The following is a 16,634-nucleotide window of genomic DNA, read 5'->3' on the forward strand; positions in this document are numbered from 1 at the left end:
CTAGAGGGGCCATGTCATAAACCCTCGAAGTTCCAGAACGCTAGTATTCTAATTCCATGGTTCACACTTCCACTAAAGTCATAGGCTCGCTTGCCAGGGACAAACATTTGAATATGGTGTCCGTCTACACAGACCAGAGAAATTGAAAAATGAATGATTCTCGGCTATTGCTGATCTATTTGACACATTTCTATGACATAGAAACCCATACAAAAACAATAATGAGGGAAACATAAAAAACATAGCTGGTGAATAAGGTTGTCTTGACATACTTTATATGCATAGCATTAAGAAACAAATCAGTCAGACTAAATCAATCAATTACGTTCCCTTTTTTACAGTAAGTACAAGTGTTAACATCAGGAACAGACTAGAGTAGGCGAGTGAAAGAACAGTGATGATGGGTTTCGGGGTAAGTTGTACAAAATGCCAGAGGGTAAGAAAACGGATATGTGGAAAAAGTAGTCAGTGGACTAGACTATGTAAAAGATGTGTTAGAAAAAAATAGGGGTTTTGTTTAATACAATAATTTCATTGAACTTCCAGTCTTTCTGTATTCAAAAGGAAAACAGTAGCACTACAAGGAAAGATCGACAGTTTCATCAGAACATTATTTAAATTAATCATTATTTAGGGGAAATTTTATGGAAAAAATAAACTATAGGACGTTATCAAGAACATAAAAATATTTAAAGCGTCTCGAGCAGTAATCATTGACCAAACTACTACAGTAGCTACATGCCTTACCACAGACAGACAAACAAGTAAACCAATTCTAATCATTAGCCAAATTATTATTATAAAGGTGAGATGGAATGTAAGAACTGTGATTAATATCCCCAAAAGGCTCAACTGAGGATGCCTGGTCCCAGATCTGTTTGTGCTTTATAAGCCAACTCCTACGGTCATTGTCAAGGCATGAAAGACTGATCTGGGACCAGGCTACAACTGAGGTGCAGTAAAGCTTTTCCAGTATGGGGGAGAATGTCAATCACAATTTTAGGGAAGCAAAATTCCAGAAACTTAAAGCAGGAATGATAATAACTTAGAGGATTTGAAACCATCATAGGTCATACGTGGGGAAAGGAAAGGTTACTAGGTCCCTGTATTAATACAGGAATGTCTCTCTCTTTCCTTCTCATCCCCCTCTCCTTTCACGTCCTTCACTTTGGTAGCCTCGTAAACCAGACGTATCGTGAAGTGAAATAGAACGGTGGGCATATCGGTCTGGTTACGAGGCTATCACTTTGGTCCCGGGACTGGGAATTTAAGCGGCGCTCGACACGGCCAGCTTCTTTAAGTGGTCCATGAACACCTGTAGACTGACGTCATCTGTGAGGATGGGGGCTCCGGTCTCCTATGAGAAAAGACAGAAATGTGATGAGTATGGTGAAACACTAGAGTAAAGCTTCCTTCAGTTGGATCACATTCAAATTGGCAGAATAGAGACAGATGGTGCATGAAGCTCAACCACTTGTAAGACTAGAATTCCTTGAAGAAAAATACAATTGACTCCCCATGATGAAACTCCAGCCTTGACGTCACCTATTTCCAAATCAAGTCTCCAGCTGTTATTGTACATAAAAACTGCTTATCAGTTTACGTTTTGAAGAATGAATGAATTGAACATTGTATTACCTGTCCCCAGGAGTAGAGGTTGTTGTGTGTCTGGGAGGGGTTGACCTTGGACAGGAGGAAGCGGGCCTGGGACCCTCCGTGCTCTGTGTCGATGTACCGGGGCATGGGGAAGCGGGTCTGCAGGATCTCCTGGGCGTCATCCACGGGTGCTACCAGTAGATGCTTGAAGTTCTCGTACTCCGGCTGCTCCTGGTAACCCGCCTTACGCCACTGGGCGATGGTCTGGTGGAGAGATAGAGATACAACAGGGTTATAGACATGGTAGGATGGTGTGTTTTGGTGTTAGTCGTATAGATCAGTGTTAGTCATGGTAGGATGTTGTGTGTTGGTGTTAGTTGTATAGACCAGGGCTATTGTCATGGTAGGATGTTGTGTGTTGGTGTTAGTTGTATAGACCAGGGTTAGTCATGGTAGGATGTTGGTGTTAGTTGTATAGACCAGGGTTAGTCATGGTAGGATGTTGTGTGTTGGTGTTAGTTGTATAGACCAGGGCTATTGTCATGGTAGGATGTTGTGTGTTGGTGTTAGTTGTATAGACCAGGGCTAGTCATGGTAGGATGTTGTGTGTTGGTGTTAGTTGTATAGACCAGGGTTAGTCATGGTAGGATGTTGGTGTTAGTTGTATAGACCAGGGTTAGTCATGGTAGGATGTTGTGTGTTGGTGTTAGTTGTATAGACCAGGGTTAGTCATGGTAGGATGTTGTGTGTTGGTGTTAGTTTAGACCAGGGCTAATGTCATGGTAGGATGCTGTGTGTTGGTGTTAGTTGTATAGACCAGGATTATAGTCATGGTAGGATGTTGTGTGTTGGTGTTAGTTGTGCCAGCTAATCTCTTTTTTGTCATTTGTGAGAAAAATCTCTAACATGTTGAGAATAGAAAATGATAGGACATAGTGAATGACAGGACATAGTGAATGACAGGACATAGTGAATGAGTGAATGACAGGACATAGTGACTGACAGGACATAGTGAATGACAGGACATAGTGAATGACAGGACATAGTGAATGACAGGACATAGTGAATGAGTGAATGACAGGACATAGTGACTGACAGGACATAGTGAATGACAGGACATAGTGAATGACAGGACATAGTGAATCTACTAATATGTACCCCATTTCTTCAAACCCATCCCATCATGCAGGTACACACACACGTCTTGTTTCTTGTTGTAATATTGATAGTGATTTACATTGTTGTTTATGCTCTACATGATGATGCGCAGCTTGAGATGCGAGGAAATAATAAATAATAACAATAAATAATAATTATTACAGCACAGTGGTGGTGTTCCAGCTACTAATAACTGGCATGAGACCACCAGCGCTGCTCTGTTACAGTGTGACCTCTCACCTCTCCGTGGTAGATGACCAGCTGGAAGAAGGTGTCCATGAGGAGGATCCGGTCTGGGAGAATACTTCCACTGTCCAGGAGAACAGGCTGTAGAACAGACAGACGGGACACAACAGGATAAGTCTCACATCCATTTGTTTTTACAGAGAAAGGTAGTGTGGAACACATTGAGCATGTGAATATTTGTCAAAACGAATTTGCTCTTAGGGAAATGTGACCTAATTATCTAATATATAGACTGGTTTTATAACAGAGTAGATTGGAAAACAAATAATTAAGAAAGTTGATTAGAATTAAATTCAATATTTAATAATTGATTGGTCGCGTACACATTTTGCAGATGTTATTGCAGGTGCAGCGAAATGCTTATGTTTCTAGCTCCAACAGTGCAGTAATACCTCACAATGCACACACACAATACACACAAATGCTGAAAATTAAAATGAAGAAATGTCAGTAAGAATCTTTTTTTAAATACTGCAAAGTTTTCTAGGAGCTAGAAACTGGTTGACCATGTCTTTCGGCGCCATCTAGTACACTATATAGACAGAGAGTGTGTCATTAGTGTGTGTCCATAGTATTTGGTAGGAGTCTGACCTCTGGTGGGCCGTGGAACGAGTAGGAGTACAGGATGGGCTGGATCATGATGAGAGACTGGGTCAGGTCCTGGCGGACAAAGTTGTGTCTGTAGTAGGAACACTCATCTGGGCTGTTGTTGAACACCTGCAGGAACGGCGACCGGCGTAGGTGGAACATAAACTAGAGGGAGGACAGAGACATTATTCTAACGATTATAATGAAATATGCTTTTTGGGAAAAAAATATTATTGAATTTTTTTGTTGTTGAGATATTTGGGATATTGCTTCTAGCATCATCAAATGTTCCTGTACATATCCCACTGAGGTCAACTAAACTAAGTGGAAGTTATGAGGATCTGTGCAATGGGAATATTTAAGATGAATAAAGTTAACGTTCAGTTTAGAGTGATTAACACAATGTTTAGAATATTTATACATTTTCCATTTCTGTAATAAACATGATTTTTCAGTGTTCTGTTTGTGACACTCGGGTTGACGGCCACTAGACACAGTGCTGTGTGGTATGGATTAAACTCCTGTCTGTTGACAGTGATTGACTCCAGACTGGAGGTACAAGGACACACTATTGTATGATTCTGTAGCAACTGACAAAGTCACTGCCGTTTGTTTCAACGTCATACAAGCCTCTGGCTGGTGTTAAAAGTTGTCAGAGAAGGCCAATTACACATGTTTCTCTGCTTCTGTGCTGGGTGGTGTTTGGATACAGCCGTTGACTAGTTTTTCATGTACACATATATCCCATTTGACATAAATATCTTATTTGTTGTTAAAGTTGGAGGTAAGCATGTATATACTCAAGTAATCATTCAGATATCGACGAGCTAGTTAAATCTATTCCAGTTCTACTCCATTAGAAGGACTTGTATTGAAGGGCTCTTATTGAACAGCTCATGTAGTTCCAGAGTGTACCACTAGGCGTCAGTCTTACCTGTGGGTAGAGTGAGAGGGACTCCGAGAGCTTGAAGGAGGTGGGGTCATCTTTGTTGAACTGACCGAACTTCTGACACTGTAACCAAGGAGACAAGACAAACGTCAGCGTCTTGAACTAAAGGAATCAACACATACCTTAGGACTTCAGTTAAGTGGTGTTACTTTAGTTTAGGTATACCACACAACTTCCGAAACGTCATAGAGGGATTTAAACTGTCAATGAATTAGTATTCACGTCATACTACTTCACATTCCAGACAACTCCTTTCTACATTCTTCTACAATGAATAAGAACAAGGAGACACAAGAATACAAAGGATTCTTCTATCCACAATCACCCACAACTCCTACAAACATTCAGCTATGTGAAGAACAACAGGCTACTCTCTTGGAATAGCCAAGCTGGGACCAATGCCCAATGACATTACAAAGCCTGTCACACATTGGTCAGCCTAGCTGTCACTCACCAGGCGAATGAGCTGTCTGTCCAGCCAGCGCAGGACGTCCGGCCCCTCTTCCGACTCGGCCCTGAACACGCCCAGCCTGGCCATGATGACCGCCGACGCCTCCTGGTCGAAGGACGACTCGATGTGCTGGATCTGGGACTGGGCGTCGGCCCAACTGGATGGAGGGAGAAAGAGGGAGTGGACAGGTTAGGGGCGGGGCGAGACTGACGCACGTGTGCGTAAGCACAAATGCAGGCTGCACGTCCACTTCCAGTCCTTTAACAGGATAGGGCGAATGTCAACATCCTCATTTGTACGGTCAATATTGACTTTGTGGTAACTCACTGCTTAAGGACAATGTGAGAAATGCGACGTGTACAAAATGCAGACTCTTGCATATATGTAAGGGCTGTCAGCTCAGTCACACTTCCGTCAAGAACGATGTAGCAGTTCTGCAAACCCACTTCCTGTTTACTGTTTCAAAGCGAGAGAGAAGACTTACTTCCTGGCGACAGTGGTAACCCTGATCCTCCTCTGGGTGTTGGAGTGTTGGTACTGGGTGACAAACTGGACCGCTCCTCTACCACCCTGAGGGATTGGGGCGTTGTGCTGCACAGAGAAAATATAACTACAATAGTTAGGATAGGAGTACATTTAATATTGCTAAACATCCTATTTGAATACTAGAAACCATGTCCTAAGTAATCACTGAGGTGAGAATGATGAATTGTCACATTACATTGGTTTGGTCGACCCAAATCAATGACAACTTTGAGTAAGGATGAAATGAGGAACAAATGAGATGTGTTTGATCAAAGGGAGTGTGTTTACCTGATTGACGACCTCGAAGTACAAGGCCAACGTAGTGGAGGGACTGAGACTGCAGATTTTCCACTGGGTTGTTCCTCCAACACCTACCTCCTGTAACAGAGACAAAGGGCCATTGAGGTCGATGGAAAACATCTTCCCAATTCACTTCCAGAGGGGAAAATGCTATTAGAATAGAAGGTTGAACAATTCCGCAAAACATTCCTGAAATTCTGGAAAAGCCGGGAATTTTGGGACCGTTTCTGGATATTTTTTTTTTTTAACCCTATTTGGATTCTGTATGGGCCTGAAAGACTCACGTTCTCTGATATACACGGTCCCTTGGCGCTGAGGGAGACACAGGGCCCGATGGCCCCCGATACCTTCAGCTCCCTGGACGTCTTGACTTCCAGCGTGCCTCCGAAGGCCATGCGGAACTCTCCGTTGTAGTCCTTACTGAAGACCCTCTGGAAGGTCTGCTTGAACAGAGAGGTGTTGAAGGAGTCGCCCATCGCTATGTGACCTCTGAGAGGAGGCAAACCGGGGGGGGAAAAAACATGAATATTCAGTTGCATAATTCCGTAAGTGAAGCTGAATAAATCGAATATAAATACAAACTAAAAGTCAGTTTGAGCTAGTGAGGATGAAGTTTCTGGAAAGGCCATTCAATCGAATGTAGAGGAATTGTACAATGGTGTTTCTTCTTCAGGTAAAATGAAAGCTTCAGTAGAGTTCTCAATAGGTCAGTCGTAGGTAGATAGGGATGTATAGTAGACTAAGGAAAGGCCGTAGTAGATAGTCCCTTAGGTAATTATGGCACGCTATGGCTGCGTTTAGACAGGCAGCCCATTCTGATCTTTTGACCAATCAGATCGGAAAAAGATCTGATGTGAAAAGATCTCAGGTGAAAATACCAATCGTTGCCAAAAAATATCAGAAATGGGCTGCCTGTGTAAATGCAGTATATTATATATATGTCTGAGACTGGTACTAACCCAGTGAGGTTGGATAAACATTTCATCTCTAGAAGTCCGGTCTGATCCAAGGCACAGGCGTAGATGTCAATACTGTGGCCGTTCACTGCCACACGGTTCGCCAAGGCTTCGTAGTACTGAATAAAACAAGGGAACAGTTTGCAACATATACAAACAGTGCTGTGTAGCACCTTGAGAACTCTTTGGAGCATCGGTGTCCATGAACATACCTCAACAGAAGAGGTACGGAGAGAAGAGAGCGCAAACTTGAGCGAAATATTTGACACATCGTGAGAGCTTGACGTGAGTGAAAGAACATAATTAAGCTAAACTATATTAAGACAAAAATCGCTTAAGTTGTTTCATCCATCTTAGCTCTAAAAACTAGCGTAGTCTTAAAGATGGAATCCGCAGTAGAGGGAAACAGTGCCACTAGCCGCCCCAACACCATTCTTATTGTTGCCGAGCTAAGGAGTGTCGCGCAGCATGGTAAAACAAAATTGCACCAGTGGAGGCTGCAAAGGGGAGGACGGCTCATAATAATGTCTGGAATGGAGAGAAGGGAATGGCATCAAACACATGAAAACCATTTGTTGATGTATTTGATACCATTCTACCTATAACGTTCCAGACATTACCACGAGCCCGTCCTCCCCAATTAAGGTGCCTCCTGTGAATTGCACCACATATTGTGTTCTATCGTGCGTGCAATGATGTCCGAGGAGAAAAATACATTTGTTGTTTTCAGTAACTTCTGTTGTAAGATCGCAAACGGACGTGGCAGTTCCACCAATTAAGGATTCCAGCTTTAACTCTAAAAACTAGCCCACTAAGGGCAAACAACTACAAAACAACCACTTTTACAAGATATAACCAACCCACATACAAGTTCTTTTTCACAGTGTCCATGTACAACATGGACAATAAAACGTCCATTCTACGCTATCCATTCTACGCTATCCATTCTGTTATTCTTGGACTGACCTTGGTGGCTTTCTTCAGATGCCGTGCGTTGTCCTTGGTGATGTCATGCCAGGAGCGGATGGGGGTCTTGAGTTCGTCTCCCACCACCATACCGGGGCCCTGGGTGGGGGGTCCGCCCATGAACATCATCACACGGGCCCCTGTGTTGGGAAACGTACCCTAGGGGTGGAAAGATGGTGGCTATGGTCAGTATGATCAAGATTTGATTTACTTATTTGATTAATTCAACCATAAATATGGTATTTCTGACTGAGATGTGACTGCCAATCACAGAAGCTGCCATTAGGTTATTGTAGTCTGATTGAACTGTAGTATGATATAACTGAATGTATTGAGAATTTCCAGGTGAACAATAACGACAGCAATCGTTGATAACAGCAATCTAAATCACGTGGGTTTTATAAGTTGGAACAGGGAGACACCTCCAGAACAGAGAACATGTCTGTCTTTCTGTAGCCCCTACTTTCTAATCTCACAGCACCAATGTTCTGTAAACACCCGCCGAGAGGCTTGTGGGAAGTCACAACATTAGCCGCCACAGAATCACAGTCACAGAATACATTAACAATCAGTGTCCTGTGTCCTGGTACCTCCAGTCTGGCATCACCATCAACAGATGTGACAACAATCCAGAACATTCACTATCATTTCTAGTGACCACCAACCCGTCCCAAACAGAACACTGGATATACTGTGTATTACATGAAGGGAAAACATACGCTAAGCATTGAGTTAATTACTCTTCACTAAATCATTTCCCCATTACAGTGACATCCCAAGTGATTTGACTGTGAAATTGTATGCAAATGCTCCCTCAGTCACGGTAAGTAGTCCCCAAACTACCGATATCCCTTCAAGAAACTCATTCCTATTACGTTACCATACAGACCAGAGGCCGGTTTCCCGAAAGCACCTTAAGGGGAAGTTCATGGTTAGAACCGTCAGAATGGATGAAGTCAGACTGTTTTTCTCTAATCTTTCCATTATCAGTAGACATCAGCACCAGAGGACAGGACGGCAGGGAACATAGCTGTTCTAACACCTACAGCATGTTAGTTGTGTTACCAGAGAGAGGAAGAGAGGATAGTGGACAGACAGAGACAGCAATAAGGCAAAAAGAAAGAAGCTGACCTTTGACCTAAGAAAGTACGAGTGGTACTATTGGCAGACCTAACTGAAGAGATAATGCCAGTGTGTGTGTGTGTGAGAGAGAGAGGAAGTGTGTGAAAGGTTAGTTGAAACCTGTGACATGTCAGAGAGGGTAAGGTTCAGTTGAGTGTTGAAGGTCATTTGTCTACGTTGACCTCATAGAACCAGGTTATTTGTACACCGCACAAAATGTGTACATAGGACTGTGTGTTTGTGTAAGTGTGTGTGTAACTGTTATTACCTCCAGCAGGCCCACGGCGATGGACAGTGCTATTCCAGTAGAGCGCAGTGGTCTCTTCCCCTGTGGTACAGGCCAGGGATCTCTCTGCAGCTCGCCCAACAGGTCTGTCAGGTTCATGTCTACCTTATGGACCGGCTGCAGGAACCTACAGGTGACGGCTGGATCCTGAGGGGCCACGGGACGACCCTGAGGCCCAGATGCCGCCGGGTTCGTCAGGCCTAGCATCTCCTGAAAGAGAGAAAGAGAGCTATGAGTTCTCATGGACTTTCAACGATGGTATTGTGGAATATTGCATGGCAGAGTTTTTCTTGTCCTGGCCAGTCTCTTGACTGTATTCTATATGGGCCTAACGGTCTGACTGTACACAATATCATATACAACACTGTATTTATACAACACTGTATTTCAAAGTACCTCTGACAATGTTTTTGAATATTACATGACAGACTAAGGGAGTTTTCCCTGTCGGCTGTATTCTGTATAGGCCTACCACTCTGTTTCTGGGTGTTAGGAACCTAGGGCTTTTCTTCTGTATGGAACACTACCCATGTAGTGGCATAGACACATTCTATGTCATTCAGTGACACCTGGCTGTCTTTGACCTGTATCCTGTCCCCATTCTACTGTTTTATTGTCATTTAATTTCCAATTGATACAAGGGCACCTAGACATGATCATATGACAAACGACCACAACAAAGATCCTATTCTATTTCTATGGACAAAGCAGACTGTGACCTAGATCAGGGGTCTCAAACATACGGCCCTCGGGCCAAATGCGTTCCGTGAAAGAATTAATGCGGCCCGCGGTTGTCGTCATAAATATAGCCTACAGTCATCTTAGTACAACTAATCCAGACCTTTTCCCAAAACGAATGAATGCATTTTCAAGACTACTTGCCTTCCCGTATGTAACAGTTACTGACTAACCTGGATTTGTTTGGAGGAAAGCTCCTTGGTTCCTCTGAACACGTAGCTCTTTGCAATGCCCTCGCAGCTCAGCTCGTGGACCTGCACCATGCGTCCGAAGGTGATGAGGCCTACCAGGGCGTTGGGGGGCAGCAGGGACAGGGACATCTGCAGGGACTCCTTCAGGGCCTGCAGGTCCTCCTCCTCCAGACACGTGTCCACCACGTAGAGGAAGATGAGCGGGGTCGGGGGGCCGCGCTACATTGGTGGCAGAGACGGGATTGGAGAGGTTATTTTACAGAAACAAAGTGTTGGGTCTTTAGTTTTGAGTTGACATGGTTTTTCTATGTTGCAGTGTTTTGAGTTCTTCCATGTTGGGATGGTGTCACATGACATGTGATACACTTTGTGGTCAAGTGACTTTTGTAACCCGATGTCACTTTGTAAATTGACAACGTCCATTACAATAAACAACAAAGACTGTCTAAAGAAATGATGAACTTAAAAGTGATGGTAATGTCATGTGGTGTGTACATTTTCCAGTACATTCTTTGTGGCTGGTAACTCAACTTGAGGATTAAAGAAACATTCATATTTGATGAAGCAATTTTGTGGGTTGAGACGTACAACTACAAAGCCAGGCGCGTGTACAGAACATAGTGTCTATGTGCAACGTTCAGAGATCTCTATGTAGAACTTAACGCGTTTACCTGCACGATGTACTCAATGGTTGAGAACTGTGGCATGAGCTCAGCCGGCTGGTTTACGTCCGATATGCCGGCGTATGACGGGGGGAACTGTGAAGGAGAGAACGAGAAGACAAAAGAGGTTAGCTAGCAGCTTCACCTGCTAATGGAATGTAGATGGGCCACTTTAAAGATATTCCTATTACCACCAGCTGTGTTCCTTTGTGGAATATGACTAGTATAAACACAGGAATGTAGCTAGGCCGCCTACAGATATGGCTCTTATTATAGGTCTAAATGGTACATTATGCACCCGGTACTCTATGGTAGAATGGTGTTTGGTCCTACAGCTCAGGTTAGTCCATTGTGGTGTACTCACTGGGTTTCTTTGGAAGCAGAAGTTGCACGCCCATATTTTGGCTCTGTAGTCAACTTGGCTACAAAAGGGGGGAAAAGACAGAGCTACTTGGATACAGTGTACAGCAGCAGTCAAACAGACCTGTCACCTAGCCTGAGGCTGTTAGCGCTTCTAGAGCAGATGTACATTGGATTGTTAAGGTGTGGATAGGGTTGATCCACCACACCTGTCCCTGAGTGATATAGCTACACCTAAGCGTTCCTAAAGATATTCAATACTTAGTTGGTGATCCCTTTCTTCTCCTACTCTTCCCTTCACCCGAGACGTAAGTTCTCAGAAGAATAAAATGCTTAGATGAAAACAAAGAGACGCCATGTAAGTCGTTGGACATAGCTTAGCTTTTAGCTAAGTGCTTGTAAAAACGTCAACAAGCAACCATTAAAAACACTCACTCAGCCTAAAACAACAACATTCACCGCCACTACTCAAATACTCACCATAGTGGGTTTAGTACGGCCTTGCAGTTGGCCCTGCTACAGAGGACCGGTTCGTACTGCACCGGTGGCAGGTCTGGCCTCTCCTTGAGTGGGGTGAAGAGGCAGGAGACAGGCACTACCAGCCGGGTAGCTTCCAGCCTGCTCGAGGGCCACAGGTTCCAGCTAAAACGCACGCCGTCCCGATCCTCATTCTGTTGGATAAACTCCTGGTATGTCGCCATGGCAACTTCAATGGGAAAGAAAGTGAAGAGATTCTTAATAAACTCGTCTGGTTAAATAAAGGTTAAATAAATAAATAAATAAATATGGAGAGAAGGTAGTCCGATAGCTAAACTAGCTCTAGCTAAGGGCAGGTAGTCTGTCTTAGCTTCTCCGAGAGCTGTTTGAGTCTGGAGTTCGGTGTGAGCTACTCTCACTTTTCACTCTTTCCATGGTTTTGTTCCAAATTCATAGGTGGAGGCCTATGTGGAATATGGATGATGATGATGTTCGTCATCAAAACCTGTTTGGCATGTTTTGATACTTTAAGAGTCCCTGGGCTAATTTTGAATCCTACGTAAATGTTGGTCACAACTATTTCAGCTACGTAACATTTCAGGGACGAGTGAGACGTGGGCTTACGTGCCTCGGTAGGTATGAACGGCAGTAACCAGATGTCTTAGATTTCTATAGCTTTGGAAGTCCAGACATATGCTGTGTTTTGCACAATCATGTGACATGTACATTTTATATCTGATCTTATCTAGAAATGAGAAATACACAAAAAATGTAATAAAATTGTCTGATGATGGCATTGGAACCGCTCACATGAAAAGAAAAGGGGACATTTTGAGTTCAATGCTAAAGCATTAAAGCTGCAATTTGGTAAAAATACAGGCATGTCACATGATTGCACAAAACACAGGGCCCTAGTTATGGAATGTTATGGAACGTTTCCTTGTAATGTAATGTAATTCCATGTAATGTTATGGAACAGACCACCACCACTTGATGGTCTTCTGACACACTTATCAAGACAGAACTGTCTGTTCCAAACCATAGTTCACTTCAGCTATCTAATTCAGATATGAACAAAAATGAACGCCAACACGCACCTCTCCATTCTCTCATTCAGGGGAACCCTCTGCAATCAAACAACTCTACCAGGTGATTGACAGCTGGCCTACAGGACCCTTAACTCGAAGTAGTATCGATCCATTGATTACATAACTGAGTGCTTACATGGACAGACTAAAAACGGTCTCTTCTAACTATGCTATATACTGGCATATCTTAGCTATTACTGGCCATTACTAGGAACCAAATGATGATCATCTTGGCAACGTTTAGCTACAAGCATGTTGTAGCAGTTAAATGGTTAGACAGGTATCACAAATCACATTTTAGGATCTCGTCCCTGGTAGAGATGCCTTCCCGAAAGGAGGCGGATGCTAGTAGCAGCAACAAGCTAGTTAGCGACAGGTTCTAGTTAACGTTGGCTAGAAACATTGAAATCTTAGGTAACGTTAGCCAACGTCAGTTAGCATTTTATCAAATTCCGGGAGTGTTCCTAAAGTCAAACTGCCATCGACATATCATGCATGATAACTTGATATAAAACACGATCATGCAAGTTAAATTAACGATACAGATGTTAACTAGGCTAGCCTTGCTAACGGACTAACCCAGTTTTTAGTCGGCTTTTTTCCTGGACCAACCAAGGAAACGCAAACAGAATGGCCTAGCTAGACACTTTTCATCAAATTGATGCAGGCAGATCAGACGGAGAACCATACCTTTTATACAGATTCGGTTGGAAATCCAGACGAAGGTAAATAAATATTAGACTGTAATAAATCGGATCAGCATTTAGGTGATAAATACCGATGCGCAAACAGAATGAGAGAGCGAAGAATCTGTGGGGGCAACTCCCGGCCGGTGTTCCTCTACTTCAGTAGAATGACGTGTTACTACATATTCTGGCCCTCGTGTTCATGACGTAGGATACAAGCACGCACACGAGGATCATGGGAAATGAAGTCCTGAATTTATTGTAGGCCTATAATAAAGATGACGAAATGCTGTAGCCCATGGCGTTTGATCTGTAGATGGCGCTGGGTACCAAAGCATACCCATCACACCCGCATCATTTGGAGAGAGAGAGAGAGAGAGAGAGAGAGGAGGTTCTGCTAGTCACTGCAGTCACGCTCTCTCCCTCTATTCACGCGCAGTGCACTTGCCTGGCGATGCTACAGCGGTTCCTCCTCCCTTATGTATTGGACTGTACAGCTACAAGAGGCGGGAGATGCGCATCAGCAACCCGCTACCCGCCGAAGCTCTCTCCACTTCAGGACGGAAGAGACTAAATGTAGATGCATTCAGGTGCAAACTTGCATGAACAAAAAAATAGTCCATGTCGGGGTTTCGGGATGTTAGATAGCTGCACGTAGCCTTTTCTAGGGCTATATTTCACTGTTGGACGAGGGAGTCGGCGGCGTCCTCAGCTGTTGCATTTGGGGGCTGAAGTGTTCGGAGCACAGAGAGAGGTCAGGCAACTATGCGATTTGATTTCGAACGGTAATTCCGGATCAGTTTGACTTGTGCGGCTGATGCGAGCGGAGGTTGACTCTCAGTGCCCTCTGAGTTGTATTTCAAGCTTGTTGTCGCCGGTATTACCGACAACGGAACCGTAGGGATGGAAAAAGCTAGTCAGCCACAGCTTTCGCTGTCCATAACAAAGAATGAAAGTCCAGCGGAGGACATCTCAAATATACAGGACGAGGACCTTCTCAAGTGGAGCAAAGAGGATTTGGTGCGGCGGCTCCGGCGGTCTGAAGCCGATAAAATGAGCGTGATACTGGACCACAGCAATCTGATCCGCGAGGTCAATCGCAGCCTCCAGCTGCACTTGAACGAGATAAGAGGGCTGAAGGTGAGGAATGGGCGCGCACGGCATTTCTAAAAAGATGAGATCATAGTTAACGTCGGGGAGGCCGCACTGGCGCACCTGGGCGCGCACAGCATGAGAGGGTGTTCGGAGTTGAGTTTGCGCGTTCTTTAAAGGGCGCCGCTGTCCACATGATGAAATGGAGGCAGGATGTATATAAGTTCATTTCATTTTACAAGATCTCTCTCCCTCTCCCTGTGCATGTATCTGTGAGCGTGCATGTGCCTACTTGTGTGTGTGTGCATCCATCATCTTCCATCAGACAGCATAGTGAGAGGGCATCTGGGCTAAATGTCAAGCATCATCATTCTTCTCTCTTTCTCGCTCACTCACCTGTTGTCTTTAGTCTTCATCTCCTTTGCAAAAGCTTTGGTGTGTAGGCCTGGGGCACAACCTCGGTGCTTGCTCTTGGAATATCATCAACAAACTCTACTAGGCTACAGGAGTAAACCTAGTTTTTTTGTATTTTACCTTTATTTAACTAGGAAAGTCAGTTAAGAACAAATTCTTATTTTCAATGACGGCCTAGGAACAGTGGGTTAACTGCCTTGTTCAGGGGCAGAACGACAGATATGTACCTTGTCAGCTCGGGGATTCAATCTTGCAACCTTTCGATTACTAGTCCAACACTCTAACCACTAGGCTACGCTGCCGCCCCTATTGAACCCAGAATACTCATTAAACTCCTCAAATATATGACTTCTCTCTCCCAAATCTTATTTGGTGCAGTGTAACTAGCAATAATAATCCTGGCATAATCTTATTATTTCTCCAAGCTACATAGACTTGATTTAACATCCTCCTCCAATACTCGGAGCTTCATTAAAACGAGATAGGAGCGACTGAGATGAAGCACGTGGGAATGGAGGAAGGATCCTTGGCTGCTTCAGAGAGCAGACCCAAAAGCCCAGCCCGAAGCACCATGGTACCTAATTAAAGTACACGTGCTGGAGGGTCTGAGGAGTATGTTATTATGGATAATTAGGGGAGGTGGAGAACTTTGGACAAAGATGCCATCATGTTGCAAATGAGAGAGAGAGAGGTATGTTCTGGCCTGGTGCTTTGCTTGCCCTCCCTCCCTGGCTCCCTCTCTCAGCTCACTCACGGACTATTTGCCCTCTACCACTCTTAAATCCAACATTTTCACATCCATATTTATGTAATACAGAGGTTTATGAGCAGCTGGATTTCATTTTTATTTGACTCTGTCTTTGATTGACATGATATTAAAGCGAAGTTCCCTCGAATAAGAGATTTCTACCTCAGTAGGACCTAGATAAGAGTGAATGAATAAAATAGCACTAAGGAACACTTCTCACCTCTCTTTCTCCACTCCACTCCTCTCCTCCCCTCTCCTCTCCTCCCCTCTCCTCTCATCCCCTCTCCTCTCATCAGGACATCAACCAGAAACTACAGGAGGACAACCGGGAGCTGAGGGACCTGTGTTGTTTCCTGGATGACGACCGTCAGAAGGGCAAGCGGGTGTCCAGGGAGTGGCAGCGACTGGGGCGCTACAGTGCCTCCATCATGAGGAAGGAGGTGACATTGTACCTTCAGAAGCTCAAGGAGCTGGAAGTGCGGCAGGACGAGGTGGTCCGGGAGAACCTGGATCTCAAAGAACTCTGTTTGTTACTCGACGAGGAGAAAGGAGGAGGTGGTGGAGGGGTGGGGGTTGGTGGAGGAGGAGGAGGGGGGGGAGGTTGTGTGGTGGGGGTGGCAGGAGGGTGTAGGAATTCTATCGATAGCCAGAGTAGTTTGTTGCTGGTCCCTGGGACAGGGTTGTTGATGAGGGACGTGGGGGATGGGAGTAGTACGTCTAGCGCGGGGAGCGCCGACAGCTCCGATCACCCCCACCACAAGCTGCTCCACCTGGCTACACACGCCGGTAGCCTCGGGGGCGGTGGAACTGGGAGCCCGGAGCATCTCCAAAAGCCCCGGGCTGGCAGTGTGAGTGGAGAACGTGAGATCCCCTCCAGCCCTGAACCTCCTCACCCCCAGGGCAGGCACCGTAGCACCAGCCTGGAGTATCCGTACGCCATGCCCCAGATCTGCCGGCCCCGCTGCGGCTCCATCTCTGTGCCCGACCACACCCATAGCGGCCGCTCCATGCGGGGGCTCAGCCCCGAGAAGTACG

The 16,634-nt window shown here is 44.8% G+C and overlaps 2 protein-coding genes across 2 annotated transcripts in view; one reads left to right on the forward strand and one right to left on the reverse strand.

The window, feature by feature from the left end:
• Nucleotides 1–253: 253 nt before the first annotated feature.
• LOC120032359 (protein transport protein Sec23A) lies at nucleotides 254–13,515 on the reverse strand. The gene is made up of 17 exons (XM_038978401.1): nucleotides 13,350–13,515; nucleotides 11,575–11,800; nucleotides 11,099–11,156; nucleotides 10,744–10,830; nucleotides 10,055–10,291; nucleotides 9,126–9,353; nucleotides 7,736–7,894; nucleotides 6,773–6,888; nucleotides 6,098–6,302; nucleotides 5,802–5,891; nucleotides 5,473–5,579; nucleotides 4,992–5,145; nucleotides 4,523–4,600; nucleotides 3,592–3,753; nucleotides 2,995–3,081; nucleotides 1,639–1,860; nucleotides 254–1,357 (listed from the first exon to the last, which is right to left on the reverse strand). The coding sequence occupies exons 2-17, from the start codon at nucleotides 11,793–11,795 to the stop codon at nucleotides 1,268–1,270; spliced, it is 2,301 nt and encodes a 766-aa protein (XP_038834329.1). The 5' UTR covers nucleotides 11,796–11,800; nucleotides 13,350–13,515; the 3' UTR covers nucleotides 254–1,267.
• A 733-nt stretch (nucleotides 13,516–14,248) lies between these two features.
• The window catches only part of LOC120033023 (coiled-coil domain-containing protein 85A-like), a 2,961-nt gene continuing 575 nt past the window's right edge, over nucleotides 14,249–16,634 (forward strand). Inside the window, exons 1-2 of the mRNA XM_038979310.1 lie at nucleotides 14,249–14,485; nucleotides 15,896–16,634. The exon at nucleotides 15,896–16,634 is cut by the window's right edge and continues 575 nt beyond it. Coding sequence (XP_038835238.1) covers nucleotides 14,249–14,485; nucleotides 15,896–16,634 — 976 coding nt within the window. The remainder of the gene's footprint in view (nucleotides 14,486–15,895) is intronic.

This window comes from Salvelinus namaycush, chromosome 39, assembly GCF_016432855.1.
Source record: "Salvelinus namaycush isolate Seneca chromosome 39, SaNama_1.0, whole genome shotgun sequence".
Lineage (NCBI taxonomy): Eukaryota > Metazoa > Chordata > Actinopteri > Salmoniformes > Salmonidae > Salvelinus > Salvelinus namaycush.

Coding starts and splice junctions, on each gene's coding strand:
- LOC120032359 (XM_038978401.1), bottom strand. CDS start 11,795: ATGGCGACATACCAGGAGTTTATCCAACAGAATGAGGATCGGGACGGC. Junction 11,157..11,574: donor GCCGTACTAAACCCACTATG/GTGAGTATTTGA, acceptor CCCCTTTTGTAG/CCAAGTTGACTACAGAGCCA. Junction 1,861..2,994: donor TGGTCATCTACCACGGAGAG/GTGAGAGGTCAC, acceptor TCTCTCCACCAG/ACCATCGCCCAGTGGCGTAA.